Here is a 17094-nt window from a genome sequence, read left to right on the forward strand (position 1 = left end):
CCAAGTTTTGGAAGGAGTTATGCAAATTGTTGGGCATAACCATCAGCCTATCTTCTGATTTCCATCCCCAGTCTAATGGCCAAACAGAAAGGCTAAACCAGAAGTTGGAGACAGGCCTCCATATCCTCTGCTCCAGAGATCCCAAATCCTGGGCAAGTAACCTTAACATGGGTAGACTATGCTCATAACAGCTTACCATCTGCAGCTACAGGACTCTCCCTGTTCCAAGTCATTTGTGGATACCAACCACCCGTTTGAACCCCAGATATCACAAGCCACACTTCCATCTGGAGCAGCACGCTCCGCAGGTGTCATTTGGTGTGGAGAAGAGTCAGACAAGCTCTCCTGAGCTTAGTGTCCAGCTACGTACAACAGGCGAATAAGAAAAGATGACCAGCACCTGTGAACAAACCAGGACAAAAGGTATGGCTATCGTCAAAAGACATCCCGCTTAAGGTGACATGCCCCAAACTAGCCCCCCGGTTCATCGGCCCATTTCCTATAACCAAAGTTATAAACCCTGCTGCTATCAGACTCCAACTACCCAGGACAATGCGCATACATCCCACGTTCCATGTCTCCCAAGTGAAACCAGACAGATCGAGCCAGCTCGTCTACAGCGAAGTTGGTTATCTTGCACTGATCCGGTCTATGTGGCTCGGCCCTTGTAAGCTTATCACAAGGACCTTTTTGTGTTGTTCCACCCAAGCCAAGCTATGTAAGTTTGCTTCTTGTTTTATGATTGGAGAAAAGGAATGTTTTTGCCCAAGAGGATTTTGTTTGATTCAAGTTAACGACCAGGGAGTCCAGGTCAAGCTATATCTATTTGTCTCTTGTTTCGTGATTGGAGAAAAGGAATGTTTTTGCCCAAGAGGACAATTATTGGTCCTCATTTCCCCCTGTTCATGACAACATGTGCCTATGGATATTTACAGTACAGTGGGTAGGGAAAGTATTCAGACCCCTTTAAATTTTTCACTTTTTGTGTCATTGCAGCCATTTGCCAAAATCAAAAATTTATTTCTCATTAATGTACACTCAGCACCCCATCTTGACAGAAAAAAACAGAAATGTAGAAATTTTTGCAAATTTATTAAAAAAGAACAACTGAAATATCACATGGTCATAAGTATTCAGACCCTTTGCAGTGATACCCATATTTAACTCACATGCTGTCCATTTCTTCTGATCCTCCTTGAGATGGTTCTGCTCCTTCATTGGAGTCCAGCTGTGTTTAATTAAACTGATTGGACTTGATTAGGAAAGGCACACACCTGTCTATATAAGACCTTACAGCTCACAGTGCATGTCAGAGCAAATGAGAATCATGAGGTCGAAGGAACTACCCAAGGAGCTCAGAGAGCGAATTGTGGCAAGGCACAGATCTGGCCAAGGTTACAAAAGAATTTCTGCAGCACTCAAGGTTCCTAAGAGCACAGTGGCCTCCATAATCCTCAAATGGAAAAAGTTTGGGACCACCAGAACTCTTCCTAGACCTGGCCGTCCAGCCAAACTGAGCAATCATGGGAGAAGAGCCTTGGTGAGAGAGGTAAAGAAGAACCCAAAGATCACTGTGGCTGAGCTCCAGAGATGCAGTAGGGAGATGGGAGAAAGTTCCACAAAGTCAACTATCACTGCAGCCCTCCACCAGTTGGGGCTTTATGGCAGAGTGGCCCGACGGAAGCCTCTCCTCAGTGCAAGACACATGAAAGCCCGCATAGAGTTTACCAAAAAACACATTAAGGACTCCCAGACTATGAGAAATAAGATTCTCTGGTCTGATGAGACCAAGATTGAACTTTTTGGCGTTAATTGTAAGCGGTATGTGTGGAGAAAACCAGGCACTGCTCATCATACAATCCCTAAAGTGAAACATGGTGGTGGGAGCATCATGTTGTGGGGGTGTTTTTCAGCTGCAGGGACAGGACGACTGGTTGCAATTGAAGGAAAGATGAATGCGGCCAAGTACAGAGATATCCTGGAAGAAAACCTCTTCCAGAGTGCTCAGGACCTCAGACTGGGTCGAAGGTTCACCTTTCAACAGGACAATGACCCTAAGCACACAGCTAAAATAACAAAGGAGTGGCTTCGGAACAACTCTGTGACCGTTCTTGACTGGCCCAGCCAGAGCCCTGACCTAAACCCAATTGAGCATCTCTGGAGAGACCTGAAAATGGCTGTCCACCAACGTTCACCATCCAACCTGACAGAACTGGAGAGGATCTGCAAGGAAGAATGGCAGAGGATCCCCAAATCCAGGTGTGAAAAACTTGTTGCATCATTCCCAAGAAGACTCATGGCTGTACTAGCTCAAAAGGGTGCTTCTACTCAATACTGAGCACAGGGTCTGAATACTTATGACCATGTGATATTTCAGTTGTTCTTTTTTAATAAATTTGCAAAAATTTCTACATTTCTGTTTTTTTCTGTCAAGATGGGGTGCTGAGTGTACAGTAATGAGAAATAAAATGAACTTTTTTGATTTTGGCAAATGGCTGCAATGACACAAAGAGTGAAATTTAAAGGGGTCTGAATACTTTCCGTACCCACTGTATATGGATAAATAATAAATACCAAGTAAAGTGACTACAGTATATTGCACTGATGGTAATTTAGCTTATAATACAGTATTTCACACAGATTGAAAGGCTCCTGTATCTCTCCAGAGCTTGATAGATGGTTTTAAATCAGGATCAGAAGACAACCAAATAAAACCATCCATTAAACAGTTAAAAGTTAAAACATTTTGGGAAGAAATATTTCATTTACTTGGCTCAGCTGCAACTGTGCAACTGTTGATTTATGTACTCCTCTTATAGGAGGCTTCAAGTACTGTTTTTTTCACATACCTCTTATATCAGACTTATTGTACATGTGATGATAGTGTATGGGCAGTTTCAGCCTGTGTGGGCAGTATCATCATGGCACCTGCGGGAACTGGAGATATATCTGGACATGCATATGTGTCTCTCTGTGAGAACTGGATTATTTGCTATTGCAAAGCTGTTTAAAAAATATTGTTTAATGTTGTGTATTGGTGGTTGTATCAAGGTTGAGTTTTGTGGAGTTTGTACAGTAGCTCTCTCTTTGTGTTTTTGTTAAGTTATAAAAATTAAAATATAATTAAAAATGAAATAAAATGAAAAAAGACAATGGTGTAACACCATGCACTGGTAAAAGCACTAAGCCATATAAATACATGTATAAGATAAGAAAACCTTTATTTGTCCCGCAATGGGGAATTTGCGCTGTTGCAACAGTAAGTACAGTACACAGCAGAGAGCCAGAAGTACCAAGATGTGAGATAAATAAGAAATTAAAAATATAAAAAAAAGAGAAAATAAAACTATGAAGCTACAAAAACTAATAATACAGTAACAAGTAGCATGATTGCTATCACTATATAATTCTTTTTATTCTTATTTTTGTGTCAGATCACTTAGCAAAATGTGAGAGTGAAAGCACTGTGGAAAATATAAAACATGAATTTGACTATGATTTAAACTCTAGAATGCTATTGTACATACTGCTTTGTGTTTTTTATTAACACAGCAACAGAAGACAGCACTAATGAGGAATAACTCCGCTTTGCAGAATGTCACCCTGCGCACGAAAAGTAAGAATTTGTCTTACACACTTATAAACCTCAATTATTTTTCTATTTTTGTCCTAAATGTGCAGTTCTGTGCTGTTCTTTCTTCTACACCTCTCTTGTTCCTCTCCCTCATCTTGTTTTTTACCTCTACCTATCTTCTTTCACAGCTTCAGGAATACGTGAGCGTCCAACTTCTGCTATCTACCCATCCGAAAGTTTCCGACAGTCCCTGCTGGGAGCCCGCCGAGGTCGCTCCAGCCTGTCTATGTCCAAAAGTGTCTCCACCAACAATATTGCAGGGTAAGCAAAGTCAAAGTCAAAGTCTGCTTTATTGTCAATTCTGCCACAAGTAAAGCACATGCAGAGAATTGAAATTTCGTTACTCTCAGACCCTTGGTGCATACAGATAAACTCTAAACACTAAGTAGTGCAATTTAAAAATAACAATTAAGGACATGCAAAAATAAACTTATGTTGTTTTATTGCTTACTATGCAACTACATACCAGCTACAGTACAATGCACTGTAAGGCAGACTTCACAGACAGCTAAGACACATTAGACATTAGAAGTTCTAACCTGGGAAAACACAGACTAGCTGAGTCAAACTTTAGGTTCTGAGCAGAAGAAAGATAAATTAGGCCTCATGCTAACTGCAGTGCATTGAGCTTATGCAGTTTAATACTAGATAGATAGATAGATAGATAGATAGATAGACTTTATTCTACAGAGGCATAGTACACCCAGTATAAAATAAAAAAAATTATAACTACATAAAATAGGCACTAAAAGTACACAATGTGCATTGAAATCTGTACAATGTTCAATATGAGCAAACAGTGCAGACAGTGCAGAGACTGTCTGAGATTGAGATTGTCTGAGAGAGTGAATTTTCCAAGTGTAACACAGTATGAATAATACAAGTATACAGTATAAAATATTGAAAATAAAAATGTACACAGTTCCCTGTACATATGTGCAATTCTGAGTAGTAATGCAAGGTAACCAGACAATGGAACAGAATAGCTACAAAGTGTCTGTCAGACAGAGGAGTGGAGTTACACAGGTTTATTGCTGTGGGCAGGAAGGATTTCCAGTATCTGTCCTTGTGGCAGCGAAGCTGAAGTAGTCTGTTGCCCTCCCAGCAGGTGTTGGAGAGTGTGGTCTGTGTTCTCCATGATGGACAACAGTTTATTCAGAGTTTGTAGCCAATCACAGAGCCAGCCTTTCTGATCAGTTTGTTCAGTCTGTTGGAGTCGCTGGCTCCGATGCTGCCACCCTACCAGACCACAGCACCAAACAGTGCACTGGCTACAACCGACTTTTAAAAAATCTCCAACATTTCACTGCGCACAGCACAAGATTCCTCAAGAAATAGAGTCTGCTCATACCCTTCCTGTACACAATGTCAGTGTTGGTTTTCCAGTTAAGCCTGTTGTTGATGTTGTCCTCCACCAACTTAATGTTCTTTCCCAGAATGCATAGAGGCTGTCTAGCTTCGTCCTCCAGGGCCCAATTTTTCAAAACTTGTAATTCGGATCAAAATAAGGGTCCTGAATAATCCTGAATTTCAAGATCAAATTGAACCAGATTTCTGACAAAAGTTTTGAAATACCCAATAGTGGCCTTAAATTGGGATCAAAGGCAGGTTTTCCAAATCTGAATCCGAATTTTCAGGATCAAATCCGTTTTGAAATGCCCGTTTCCCAGATCAAGATCAATGTTTAATCCAATCCACCAGGATTAATCCAGTGGCTTCTTTTTTAAATACTGGACCCTGAAGTCAATCACCATCTTTGTGGTCTTGATCATGTTCAGAAGCAGGCAGTTCTCCACAGACCATTCCACAAAACTATCCGCCAGCTTTCTGTAATCCTCCTGCCCTCCACTGATGCACCCAACCACTGCACAGTTGTCAGAAGATTTCTGTAGATGACCAAATCCAGAGTTGTACTGGACATCTGAGGTGTACAGGGTGAACAGGAAAGGAGAGAGCACTGTTCCCTGTGGCGCTCTTATGTTACTCAGCACCACACTAGACAGAGCACTACCTATTTCGGCAACCTGTGGTCTGTCTGTCGGGTAGTCAGCAACCCAGGAGACAATGGGGAAGTCAACCCCCATCACCTGCGGCTTCTTGCTCAGTAGCCCTCGCTGAATGGTATTAAATGCACTGGAGAAATCAAAAACCGTGATTCTTGCAGTGTGTGTGTGAGTTTTGTGAAACAGGGAGATGATGGCATCTTCCACCCTCAGACAATGCTGGTAGGTAAACTGCCGAGGGTTGAGAAAACATTTCACCTGCACATGTAGGTAGGTCAAAACCAGTCTCTTCAGCACCGTCATCACATGAGATGTAAGGGCTATCGGTCAGTAGTGATTGAGGCCAGAAGGAGATGACTTCCTTATGACTGGGACCATGCAGGATGTCTTCCACAACACAAGAACTTTCTCCTGGTCAAGGCAGATGTTAAATAACTGGCATAGGAAGGCAGACAGCCGGATGGTACATGTCTTAAGGACCGGAGCTGATCCCATCAGGGCCTGCAGCCTTATGCTGGTGGAGACTGTCCAGCTGTCTTTGCACCTGGCCAGTTGTCACAGTGATGTGGGGGAGGGTGCATGTCAGGGAAAGGGGTGTCAGATCCATGAGGTTGTGATTAGCTCTGCCAAGTGGGGGGAGGGCAGTAGTGGTATTTGCATCCTTAACATTAGCATACAGGAGATCCAGTGTTTTATTGTCTCTTGTGGGAGCAGTTTACATACTGTTGATAAATGGGTAACATTTTATCCAATGAAACATGATAATACATTACTAGTTGTGTGTGTGTGTTATAGGACACTGAATGATGACTCTCCCTTGGGGCTGCGGAGGATCCTCTCCCAGTCCACAGACTCCCTCAACTTCAGGACCAGAGCCATGTCAGTGGAGTCTCTCACCGATGATGGTATGAGAACATTCAAACTGTACATCATATAGAATGGCTTTAAAGGACAGTGGATGACTAGAGGAATGTATAACTTGATTATCTTTTCAAAAGTATTATGGTATGTGTCACTCTGCTTATTAGAATATTTAATTTAGAGAATAGCTTCAACATTGAGGCATGTACTAACGAGCACAGAGCAGAAAACAAGCCAGATTGACAGAGGTCAACATGAGGACTGCATAATAAACTGTGCCATTATTACAGATTAAGGAATTCTTGACTGTATATACTATTGGGTTGTTCATTTTTTATTTAGAGATATGACTCTTCTCTTAATAATGAAACATATTAACAATAAATGTAATATTCATTTTAAATGTGATTTTGACTGCAAAAGTAGATGAAAATTCTACTCACCCTGGTTATTTTCACAAAAATCCTTAAGTTACATGCAATAAATCTGATAACACCTCAACTGTTCATTATTTTTTTAGTGTGTGAGCTTTCATACGGACAGTTTTCTGTTTTTTAGGAGACTACTATATTTCAGTGCTGGAGGAGATAGAGCATGAAGGCCAGGACTTTAAGGCCGACTCATGGAGCATGGCTGTGGACAGCACTTACTTGCAGACACATCGCAAAAATGTCATAAAGCAGCAGGATGTCATCTATGGTGAGTGCAGAGTGCAGTTTGTCTCATTGCACATACTGTGAGCACTACACTCTTTTACTTAACTTTGATGTGTCTGTGTCTTCAGAGCTGATTCAGACAGAGTTGCACCATATGCGAACACTTCATATTATGGAAAGGGTGTTCCGCCAAGGCATGCTGGAGGATCTTCAGATGGAGAGCAGCACAGTACATGCCATGTTCCCCTGCTTGGACCAGCTGATCAGGATACATTCACATTTCCTGGCACAGCTGCTACTGAGGCGCAACAACAGCCTGCAGTCTGGATCCAACCATAACTTCACTATTTACCAGCTGGGGGACATACTCCTAGAGCAGGTGACTCCCATGCATACTGTACACACACCAACAGACCAACAACATTCAGCCTGGCATGGTAACACAGAAGTGAAATTAAAATTTAACTTTATTTGGTAATTACTAGGGCTGTCAAAATTAACGCAAATCATTTTAACGGCACTAATTTTATTAACGTGCGATTAACGCAACACGCATTTCCTGTTTGACCCATGGCCTAGTTAACCTGTAGTAGGAGAAATCGAAAAATGCAGCCAGAGACAGTAAAGAGTGCAGCAGCAAACAGAAATGGAGAAAGAAAAAGGTTTTCTGAATGGTAAATTAATTTACAAAACAATGTCTCCAGATACTTAGCAACACCTGCCATACCTTGTGAAAGATTTTCACTGTCAGGGCATGTCCAGAAAAAGCAAGCTGTCCTGTCATCTGAAAATGTCAAAAGGCTTGTCTGTTTGAGCAACTGGCTCAGTGCAAAGAAAGAGAAATAATGGGAACATATGTTTTTTCTGTTCTTTTTTTCCATGTGTTTAATAGTCATGAATATCTACTGTCTTTGAAACATCTTTGTTCTTTATGCAGTATGTTTAGGGTATCTTCACTAATAATAAACATACATTTGCATAAAGCATCCATGTTTGTCCATGCCCATGTTGATTAGACTATTAAAAACTTGAAAAATATTAATTTAAGGTACGTTTAGAACAGATAAAAATTTGTGATTATGTCATGATCTGCACCATGCACTTAAATATCTTGTTTCTGTCACTGCTCCTTGCCAGGTCGTCTGTTATCCTACCTTGTCTGTTGCGAGACCTATGTCCATGCCTTGTCTGTCTGCCTACCTCTGCCAATGAGAAGGAGTTTTTGAGTTTGCCTTCTTTTTTGTTTCACATTTTGGATTTCCTTCTTGAGTTTTTGTTCTTGGAATTTCACCTTGTGTTAAGTATTCTGGTTTTCTTTTGTCTGTGCCCTCACCATGTTTTGTGTGCTCATGTGTTTCCAGTTCTGCCTTGTTACCTTGTCAGTGTTAACTCCCTTCGTTCATGTCTTGTTTCCCTTGTGTTCCATGTTCTTGCCTTGATTCCCCTTTGTGTTCATGTTCCCCTTTAGGTCTGGTGTGTCCCCTCAGTGTGTGTGACCCAGACCCTCATGCCTTGTTCCCTTGAGTCCCTGTCTTTGTCTTCATGTTCATGTTTCATGTCCAAATGTGTCCCTGCCTTGACCTGTCCCTGATTTGCCAAGTGTTTGTTCTTGTTTAGCCTTGTTTTGTTTTAATAAAGACTCCTTTTCGTTACTCCTGTGTTGGGTGGATGAAGTCTACTCCTGACCACGACCTAGTTCATGACAGATTAAGTTGCGATTAATCACGAGTTAAACCATGACAAACATGCGATTAATTGTGATTAAATATTTTAATCGATTGACAGCCCTAGTAATTACATAACATTTTTATAGTTCTGTGGTTTAGCAGAAGAGATTTACCTCACATAAAACAATCTAATTATATTCAGTAAGAACCACAGTGTCAAAATGCTCCTAAAATTCTATTTTAGTGAGAGTTTTGGTTCGGATTGATATCCCAAAATTACTATTAAATAGATTTTTTGAATAAAATCGTACATTACCTTAGCTTCTGAATTTTCATATACAACATTTTTGTGACATGGCAGTGTATGCACACATACAGCAAATGTTTGTTAAACAACTTGTGTGTGTTTCTGCCAGTTTTCAGGCCAGTGTGCAAATGACATGCAGAAGACGTATGCTGAGTTCTGTAGCCGCCACTTGAAGGCTGTCAAGTTGTATAAGGGACTTCTGGCCAGAGATAAAAGGTTTCAGTGCTTTATACGGGTGAGACAGACAAAAATTACAACATATACTTTATACAAATAAGAAACACTCACATGATGCAATGTAAAATTGAGAAGAGCATCTGTGACAGTGTAAGTCTTGGTCTTGTCTCTGTCCTTCTAATTTGAAAGTTCCTTGCTGGCTCTCTGCATATATACACATCAGTGTATCTTGTGTCCTAGAAAGATTGCCCCGTGTGCTCCCCATAGCCTCAGTGTTGCAGCCATTATTCCTGCTGTTCCTTGTGTTTCCCCTCACATTCCCCTTGCATTCCCAATTTGGATTACTTCCCTGTTTATTTTAAGTATGTGAACCACTTGGACTTAACTGGTGTTCTGCATTAACCAGTTTACCTTGTCCTCAGAGTAAAAACACTGATTTTAACTCAAATGAGGATCGTTTGGCTCCTCATTGTGTTGTATTGTGCTGCACTAATCCGTCCCATCTACATTGACTGAAAGGCTCATTATGCGCGCCTTTGTCTGGACGTTCAGTGCGTCTTTTGTGTTCTCAGGTAAATCACATGACTATTCATCCTCAGACACACCCTCTTGCATATGGCCTTTCTGGATAAAAAGTGTCTTAGAAAATTTAAATCAGTGTATTGTTTACTGTGAATGTGTGAACAAGATGACAGCACTCTGAAGTAAACACTTTAGCCTACAACATGCTGGTCTCCAAAGTCTTGTGAACCAATGTTCTGTTTGTGTTTTATGGTCTTATTTCAGTGTGTAAAAAATTGTAGTTTTGCACTAACCATGCATAAACACTTTTTTCTCAAAAACACAATCATGTATAAACTTGCTGCTCACATATTATTGTAGCCAATTTTGTGCTGATTACAGTGTTATTAGACTTTAGACATTAATATGTTTAAAGGACACTGAAAAAAGCACAAATGTCAGGAAATGTCAAAATTTGTCCACGCCCCCAAAACCCCCTCAGACCCCAGAGGGTTAATTTGCCATGAAATGTGATTTGATCTTCATCTAAGAAAAAATAGATAAACATACTGTAATGTACTTAAACTGACAACACACAATTCTAATCTAACCTAATCTAATTCTAAGGAAAAAGTAAGTGAACACATGGACTAATTACTTCAATGTGTGGTGTGGTTTAGAGCTCTTTGATAAAAGATACTCAAATATTTTAAGTTTGCTGTCCATAAGAAGCATCTGCATATGTGAACCATGCCTTGTAAAAAGGAGATGTCGGAAGACATATGATCAGGAGGGGACAGTTTGGTACTGTAGTTACACTCCTAGAAGCAGGCACCCAGCCAAGGAGGCTCCAAAGGCACAATGCAGCATCCTCAGTGAGGTAAAGAAGAACCCACAAGTAACTGCAAAAGACTTGAAGAAATGCCTGAAACTGGCCTGACTGTTCTTGAGTCTACCATTTGAAAGTCAGAACAGCATTTTGTGCATGGCAGAACACCACAGAGAAAGCCACTGGTGCACAATTGAATTTGGCCAGAGAGCACCTTGGCAATTTGCAACACTCAGAAAATATTTTGTGGACTGACTGAAAGTTGAAGAGTTTGGTAAGAATAAGCAGTACTGTGTATGGTCGATATAGGGCGAAAGACATCATCCCAACAGTGAGGTATGGTGGAGGGAGCATCATGATTTGGGCTTGCTTCACTGGCTCAGGGCCTGGAATAATCCCCAAGTTTACCAAAACATCTTACGGGATAATGTCAGGGTGGCTGTCCACCAGCTGAAGCTTAGAATAATTTTGGTGACGCATCAGGCCAATGACCCCAAGCATATAAGTAAATCCACCACAGAATGGTCAGAGCCCAGACCTTAAGCCACTGTTTTGCTCCAAAACATCTAACATGAGCTGTCCCTCTGATGTACTCATTCCTGATCCTATCCATCCTCGTCACTCCCAGAGAGAACCTCAACATCTTTAGCTCTGCTATCACCAGCTCTGCCTCCTGTCTTTTTCTCAGTGCCACTGTCTCTAAACCAGACAGCATTGCTGGTCTCACCACTGTCTTGTACACCTTTCCTTTCATTCTTGCTGACACTCTTGTCACACATCATACCTGACACTTTCCTCCACCCGTTCCAACCTACTTGCACACGTCTCTTCACTTCTTTTCCACACTCTCTGTTGCTCTGGACTGTTGACCCTAAGTATTTAAAATCCTCCACCTTCTTCACCTCTACTCCCTGTAACCTCACCGTTCTACTTGAGTCCCTCTAATTTACACACATGTACTCTGTTTTACTGCGGTTAACCTTCATTTTTCTCCTTTCCAGAGAAAACCTCCACCTCTCTAGATTTTCCTCCACCTACTCCCTGCTCTCACTACAGATGACAATGTCATCTGAAACATCAAGGTCCACGGAGATTCCTGTCTAACCTCATCTGTCAGCCTGTCCATCACCACAGCAAACAAGAAGGGGCTCAATGCCAATCTTTGGTGCAGTCCCACCTCCACCTTGAACTCCTCTGTCACCCCTACAGCAAACCTCATCACTGTCTTACAGCTCTCATACATGTCCTGCACCACTCAAACATATTTCTCTGCCACTCCAGACTTCCTCATACAAAACCACAGCTCCTCTCTCGGCACCCTGTCATACGCTTTTTCCAAATCTACAAAGACACAATGCAGCTCCTTCTGGCCTTCTCTGTACTTCTCCATCAGCATTCTCAATGTGGTCTACTCTTTCTTGGCATGAAACCATACTGCTGCTCACAAATGCTCACTTCTGACCTCAGCCTAGCCTCCACTACTCTTTCACATAACTTCATTGTGTGACTCATCAGCTTTATTCCTCTGTAGTTTCCACAACTCTGCACGTCTCCCTTGTTCTTAAAGATGGGCACCAGTACACTTCTCCTCCATTCCTCAGGCATCCTCTCACTCTCCAAGATCTTGTTAAGTAGCCCAGTCAAAAACTCTACTGCCACCTCTCCTAAACACTTCCATACCTCCACAGGTATGTCATCAGGACCAACTGCCTTTCCACTCTTCATCCTCTTCAACGCCTTCCTCACTTCATTCTTACTGATCTTTGCTGAAAGGAAAATAAGAACAATCCCAGGTTTCTTTTCAGCACTGTAGCCAGGCTGACAAAAAGTCACAGCTCTGTTGAGCCCAGTGTTCCCTTAGCTCTCAGCAGTGATAAATTTATGAGTTTCTTTACAAATAAAATCACAACTATTAGAGATAAAATTCAGCAGATGCTTCCTATACCTGCAATAAATGAATCTTCTACTACAGTAGCTCTTGAATCATCTGTAGCACCTCAGTTATGTTTAGACTGCTTCTCTCCCATAGATCTCTCTGAATTTACATCAGTAGTTGCTTCATCGAAATCATCAACGTGTCTCTTAGACCCCATCCCGACTAGACTGCTTTATAGGACAGATTCCAGTTTGTTCATGTCCATGATGAACCTTCCATACAAACAAAAGTTAGTTATGGAGTTCCACAAGGCTCCGTGCTAGGACCGATTCTGTTCACCCTGTACATGCTTCCTTTAGGATATGTCATTAGGAAGCACTCTATTAATTACCACTGCTATGCAGATGACACTCAGTTATATCTATCTATTAAACCTGTTAACACAAACCAGTTAACCAGACTTCAAACCTGTCTAACTGACATAAAGGCCTGGATGACCAGTAACTTTTTACTTTTAAACTCAGAGAAAACAGAAGTCATTATATTTGGGCCAAAAAATCTCAGAAATAACTTTTCTAAAATTATAGCTACTCTAGATGGCATAGCCCTGGCCTCCAGCACTACTGTAAAAAACCTTGGAGTTATTTTTGACCAGGACATGTCCTTTAACTCACACATAAAACAAATCTCTAGAGCTGCATTCTTTCACCTGTGCAACATTTCCAAAATTAGGAACATCCTGTCTCAAAATGATGCAGAAAAACTAGTCCATGCGTTTGTTACCTCAAGGCTAGATTACTGTAACTCATTACTATCTGGATGTCCCAATATCTCCATAAAACGCCTCCAATTAATCCAGAATGCCGCAGCCAGAGTCCTGACAGGAACTAGCAGGAGAGATCATATTTCTCCTATATTGGCTTCTCTTCATTGGCTCCCTGTAAAATATAGAATAGAATTTAAAATCCTTCTTCTCACATACAAATCCCTTCATAATCAAGCTCCTTCATACCTTAAAGACCTCATAGTACCATATTATCCCAATAGACCACTTTGCTCTCATAGTGCAGGTCTACTTGTGGTTCCCAGAGTTTCCAAAAGCAGACTGGGAGGCAGAGCCTCTTTGTACTTTTAAGGCTAGACTTAAAACCTTCCTCTTTGACAAAGCATATAGTTAGGGCTGGCTTCAGGCAACCCTGAACCATCCCTTAGTTATGCTGCTATAGGCCTAGACTGCCCGAGGACCATTGGTGCACTGAGCTCCCCTACCCTAACCCCCCAGCCCCCCCCCTTTCCCTTCCCCTCCCTTCTCTTCCTCTCCTCCCACCTCATGTATATTTCACCATTGAATGTCATTAACCTTGTGCTCTCTCTCTCCCCTAGTTTGTGCTCTCTCCCTCTCTCTCTGTTCTCTCTCTACCTTCTGCAGGTGTCCCTGGTCCTGGAGCTGTATATCGCTGATGTGCAGTTACTGGTCCCACCAACCTGCAGTGTCTATTTGTTGTTTATTGTTGCTGTTCTTTTCTCTCTGCTCTATCCACTTACCCCAACCGGTCGAGGCAGATGGCCGCCCAAACTGAGCCCGGTTCTGCTGGAGGTTTTTTCTTCCGTTAAAGGGAGTTTTTCCTCTCCACTGTTGCCAAGTGCTTGCTCATAAGGGAATTGTTGGGTTTTTAGTTTTAGTTTTTGTAAAGTGCCTTGAGATGATATGTATTGTGATTTGGCGCTATACAAATAAAATTAAATTCTTCTTCTCTGTGCTCTCTAATATTTTCCTCATTCATCAACTCTTCAAAGTGTTCCTTTCCTTTCCTCCTTTATCTTTCCATGACATTTGTGGCACCTGTCAACACATTTCCATCCCTGTCCTTAATCACCCTAACCTGCTGCACATCCTTCCCATCTCTCTCTCTCTGCCTCACCAACCTGTACAAATCCACCTCTCCCTCCTTAGTGTCCAACCTATCATACAAATCCTCATACACCCTTTGTTTGGCCTTTGCCACCTTCACTTTACGCTGCATCTCCCTGCACTCCTGTCCATGATAAAACTGCTTGAACCCTGCTTCTAATCTATAGGCCGTGCTACCTTTCCACCTGGTCTCCTGAACACACACGATATCCACCTTTCTTCTCTCCATCATATCAGCCAACTCTCTAGTTTTCTCTCACAAAGTCCCTACATTCAAAGTCCCTACTCTAAGTCCTACACTCCTGCCCTTCCTCTTCTCTCTTTGTCTATGAACGCGCCTTCCTCCTCTCCTTCTTCGACCAATAGTAGTCCAATTTCCACTGGCATCCTGTAGGTCAACAGCACCAGTGGCGGTCGTTGTTCACCTGGGCCACAACCGATCCGGTATGGAAGTCATATTTATGATTCGCATGTTTGATTTGGCTGAAATTTTATGTCGGATGCCCTTCCTGACACAACCCTCTGCATTTACCCCAACTTGGGACTGGCACATGAAGACACTGGATTGTGCCCCCCTGTGGTTGCATTGCCTTACTTGCTGCTGTGATGATGTAAATTTCCACACTGTGGGACAAATAAAAGTTATCCTTATCTTATCACATTTTATAGCAAATTACCACAGTAAAACAAGTCCAAGCAGTTGACATACTGTTACCTTCCACTGTAGCTCAGTGTCCTGGATTTTTGCCTCTTGTCTTTTCCCCTTTGCCCGTCTTTTCCTATCCAACATTGTGTGGAAGGTGGAGTAAATGTTACAGACACATTTATTGCATACGCAGCAGTTAAAAAATTAGGTAACGGCCAGCCTTGTAGAACTACAAAAAAAAACAAACAAAAAAAAAAAAAAACAGGCCTGAGTCAAGGTGAAGGCATTGAGAGGAGTCATTGCAGAAATCTATTCTTTAAGGAAGCTACTGCAAAACCAGTAGAAATCAGTTAATTTGCTTCAGACCTGCTCATTCTGTGACTGCTTTCACCTTAAATGGTTTCATGTAGTTACATGGAATCTAGAAATACCCAAAAAGGAGACAGTTGATTAGTGAAACATCTGCAGGCAGATAGAGTGCAACAGTACTTTAATCAGAAAGCAGATAGGACTCTTAAGCCAACATTAATCAGGCAGGTAAATAAACAGACAAGGTTGACTCCAAGATTGATAACACAACATAAATTGGGTCTTGAGGAATAGGGAAGAAGAAAGAAACAAACAGTAAATAATAATAATATAAATAATAACAGGGGAAAAAAGAGCAGGAAAACAATCCGGACAGCTCAAAACACAGGGAAACTGGGAACAGGTTGGTGGCTAGAATATTATTGCTGACAAAGCACTGAAAACAAGGGAAGACAGACCAGTACATATATAGTGGTGTATAGATGATGTAAATAAAAACAGGTTTTGTGGGTGCAAGGAAACAGGACATAATTAGGGAATAAGAGGTAAGTGTACAAGACAGAGTCAGAAGGAAAGTCATGGGATATTTGGAGATTGGATGGGGAAAAACAGTTCAAAGAAAAGTCTGGAGAAGGACACTTGGGCTGTGGGAGTGAAGCGGGGGCCAGGGCAGAGTCAGAACTAGGATTATGATGGTCTCTTTCTGTTCTGAGGATTTTACTGAATATTGTCACTGTTTTGACAAGAACACATTACTATTACCTAATTTCAATGTAGTGATGTATGAGCATTGTTTTCACAGATGTAGATGTCCAGATGATATGTAAACACTCAGTGTTGCAATCAAGTATATTGTAATGTGCTGGCAAATTGTTAGCTGGTAAATAAGTGTGGGAGGCAGGTGATTGCTGTAGACATGAAGCACTGAGGGATAGCACCAGGCTGCAACAGAACAGCAGGGAAACTGACTGGCAAACTGGCAACAGGAAAAATTTGTCTTAATTCTTACTGTGCTTGTGAAATTCACTGTATTTTTATTCAATCTTTCTGTTACTGAACTGTGGACTATTTTTTTATTCTCAAACGCATTTTGAGCACATTTAAAAAGAATGACAGCCAGGATCATTTATCAGTGTGTGTCTCTGTTTCTGGGTAGCGGGTGAGTCGAGGACCCCTCCTACGTTGCCATGGTGTTCAGGAGTGTATCTTGTTGGTTACTCAGCGAATTTCCAAGTATCCTGTCCTTATTCAGCGCATTCTGGACAACACTACAGGTGAATGAAATTGGTCAAAAAATATTTATTATCAATCTACTTCATTTCACTTTGCACTATAGGGCATCAGTGCAAAATTTTAAAAAAGTGCATATCCAGACAATGCTTATAAATCTGCTTTAATGCAACAAAAACAAACCAGGCAACAACAGGCCTGTGCACAGAAAACATAACATTCAGTCTATACAGTTGCAGTTGATATTATTCAACCCCCCTGCATGAGCTGGCAACCTGTCCAGGCTGTACCCCTGCCTTTCACCCAAAGACAGTTGGGATAGGATCCAGCAGATCCCTGTGACCCTAAATAGGAATAAGTGGGTGTAATGGGTGGATGGATGGATGATTCAACCCCCATTGCAAATTAGATATACTGGCAATATTTACAACTTTTAGCTGTTTATAATGAACAAATCAAACACAAACAAATTAAATAGTAACAGAA

General features: G+C 41.5%; 1 protein-coding gene across 4 annotated transcripts in view; it reads left to right on the forward strand.

Moving 5' to 3' along the window:
* arhgef2a (Rho guanine nucleotide exchange factor (GEF) 2a) overlaps positions 1–17094 on the forward strand; it is a 72706-nt gene that overhangs the window by 30709 nt on the left and 24903 nt on the right. For 3 of the 4 annotated variants that reach the window (XM_026300158.2, XM_026300156.2, XM_026300159.2), the window contains exons 4-10: positions 3553–3616; positions 3763–3895; positions 6433–6542; positions 7057–7197; positions 7283–7533; positions 9238–9363; positions 16535–16652. In XM_026300158.2, coding sequence (XP_026155943.1) covers positions 3553–3616; positions 3763–3895; positions 6433–6542; positions 7057–7197; positions 7283–7533; positions 9238–9363; positions 16535–16652 — 943 coding nt within the window. The remainder of the gene's footprint in view (positions 1–3552; positions 3617–3762; positions 3896–6432; positions 6543–7056; positions 7198–7282; positions 7534–9237; positions 9364–16534; positions 16653–17094) is intronic. The other variant, XM_026300157.2, reaches the window with a different exon arrangement.

Source organism: Mastacembelus armatus, chromosome 11 (assembly GCF_900324485.2).
Source record: "Mastacembelus armatus chromosome 11, fMasArm1.2, whole genome shotgun sequence".
NCBI classification, from domain to species: Eukaryota; Metazoa; Chordata; class Actinopteri; order Synbranchiformes; family Mastacembelidae; genus Mastacembelus; species Mastacembelus armatus.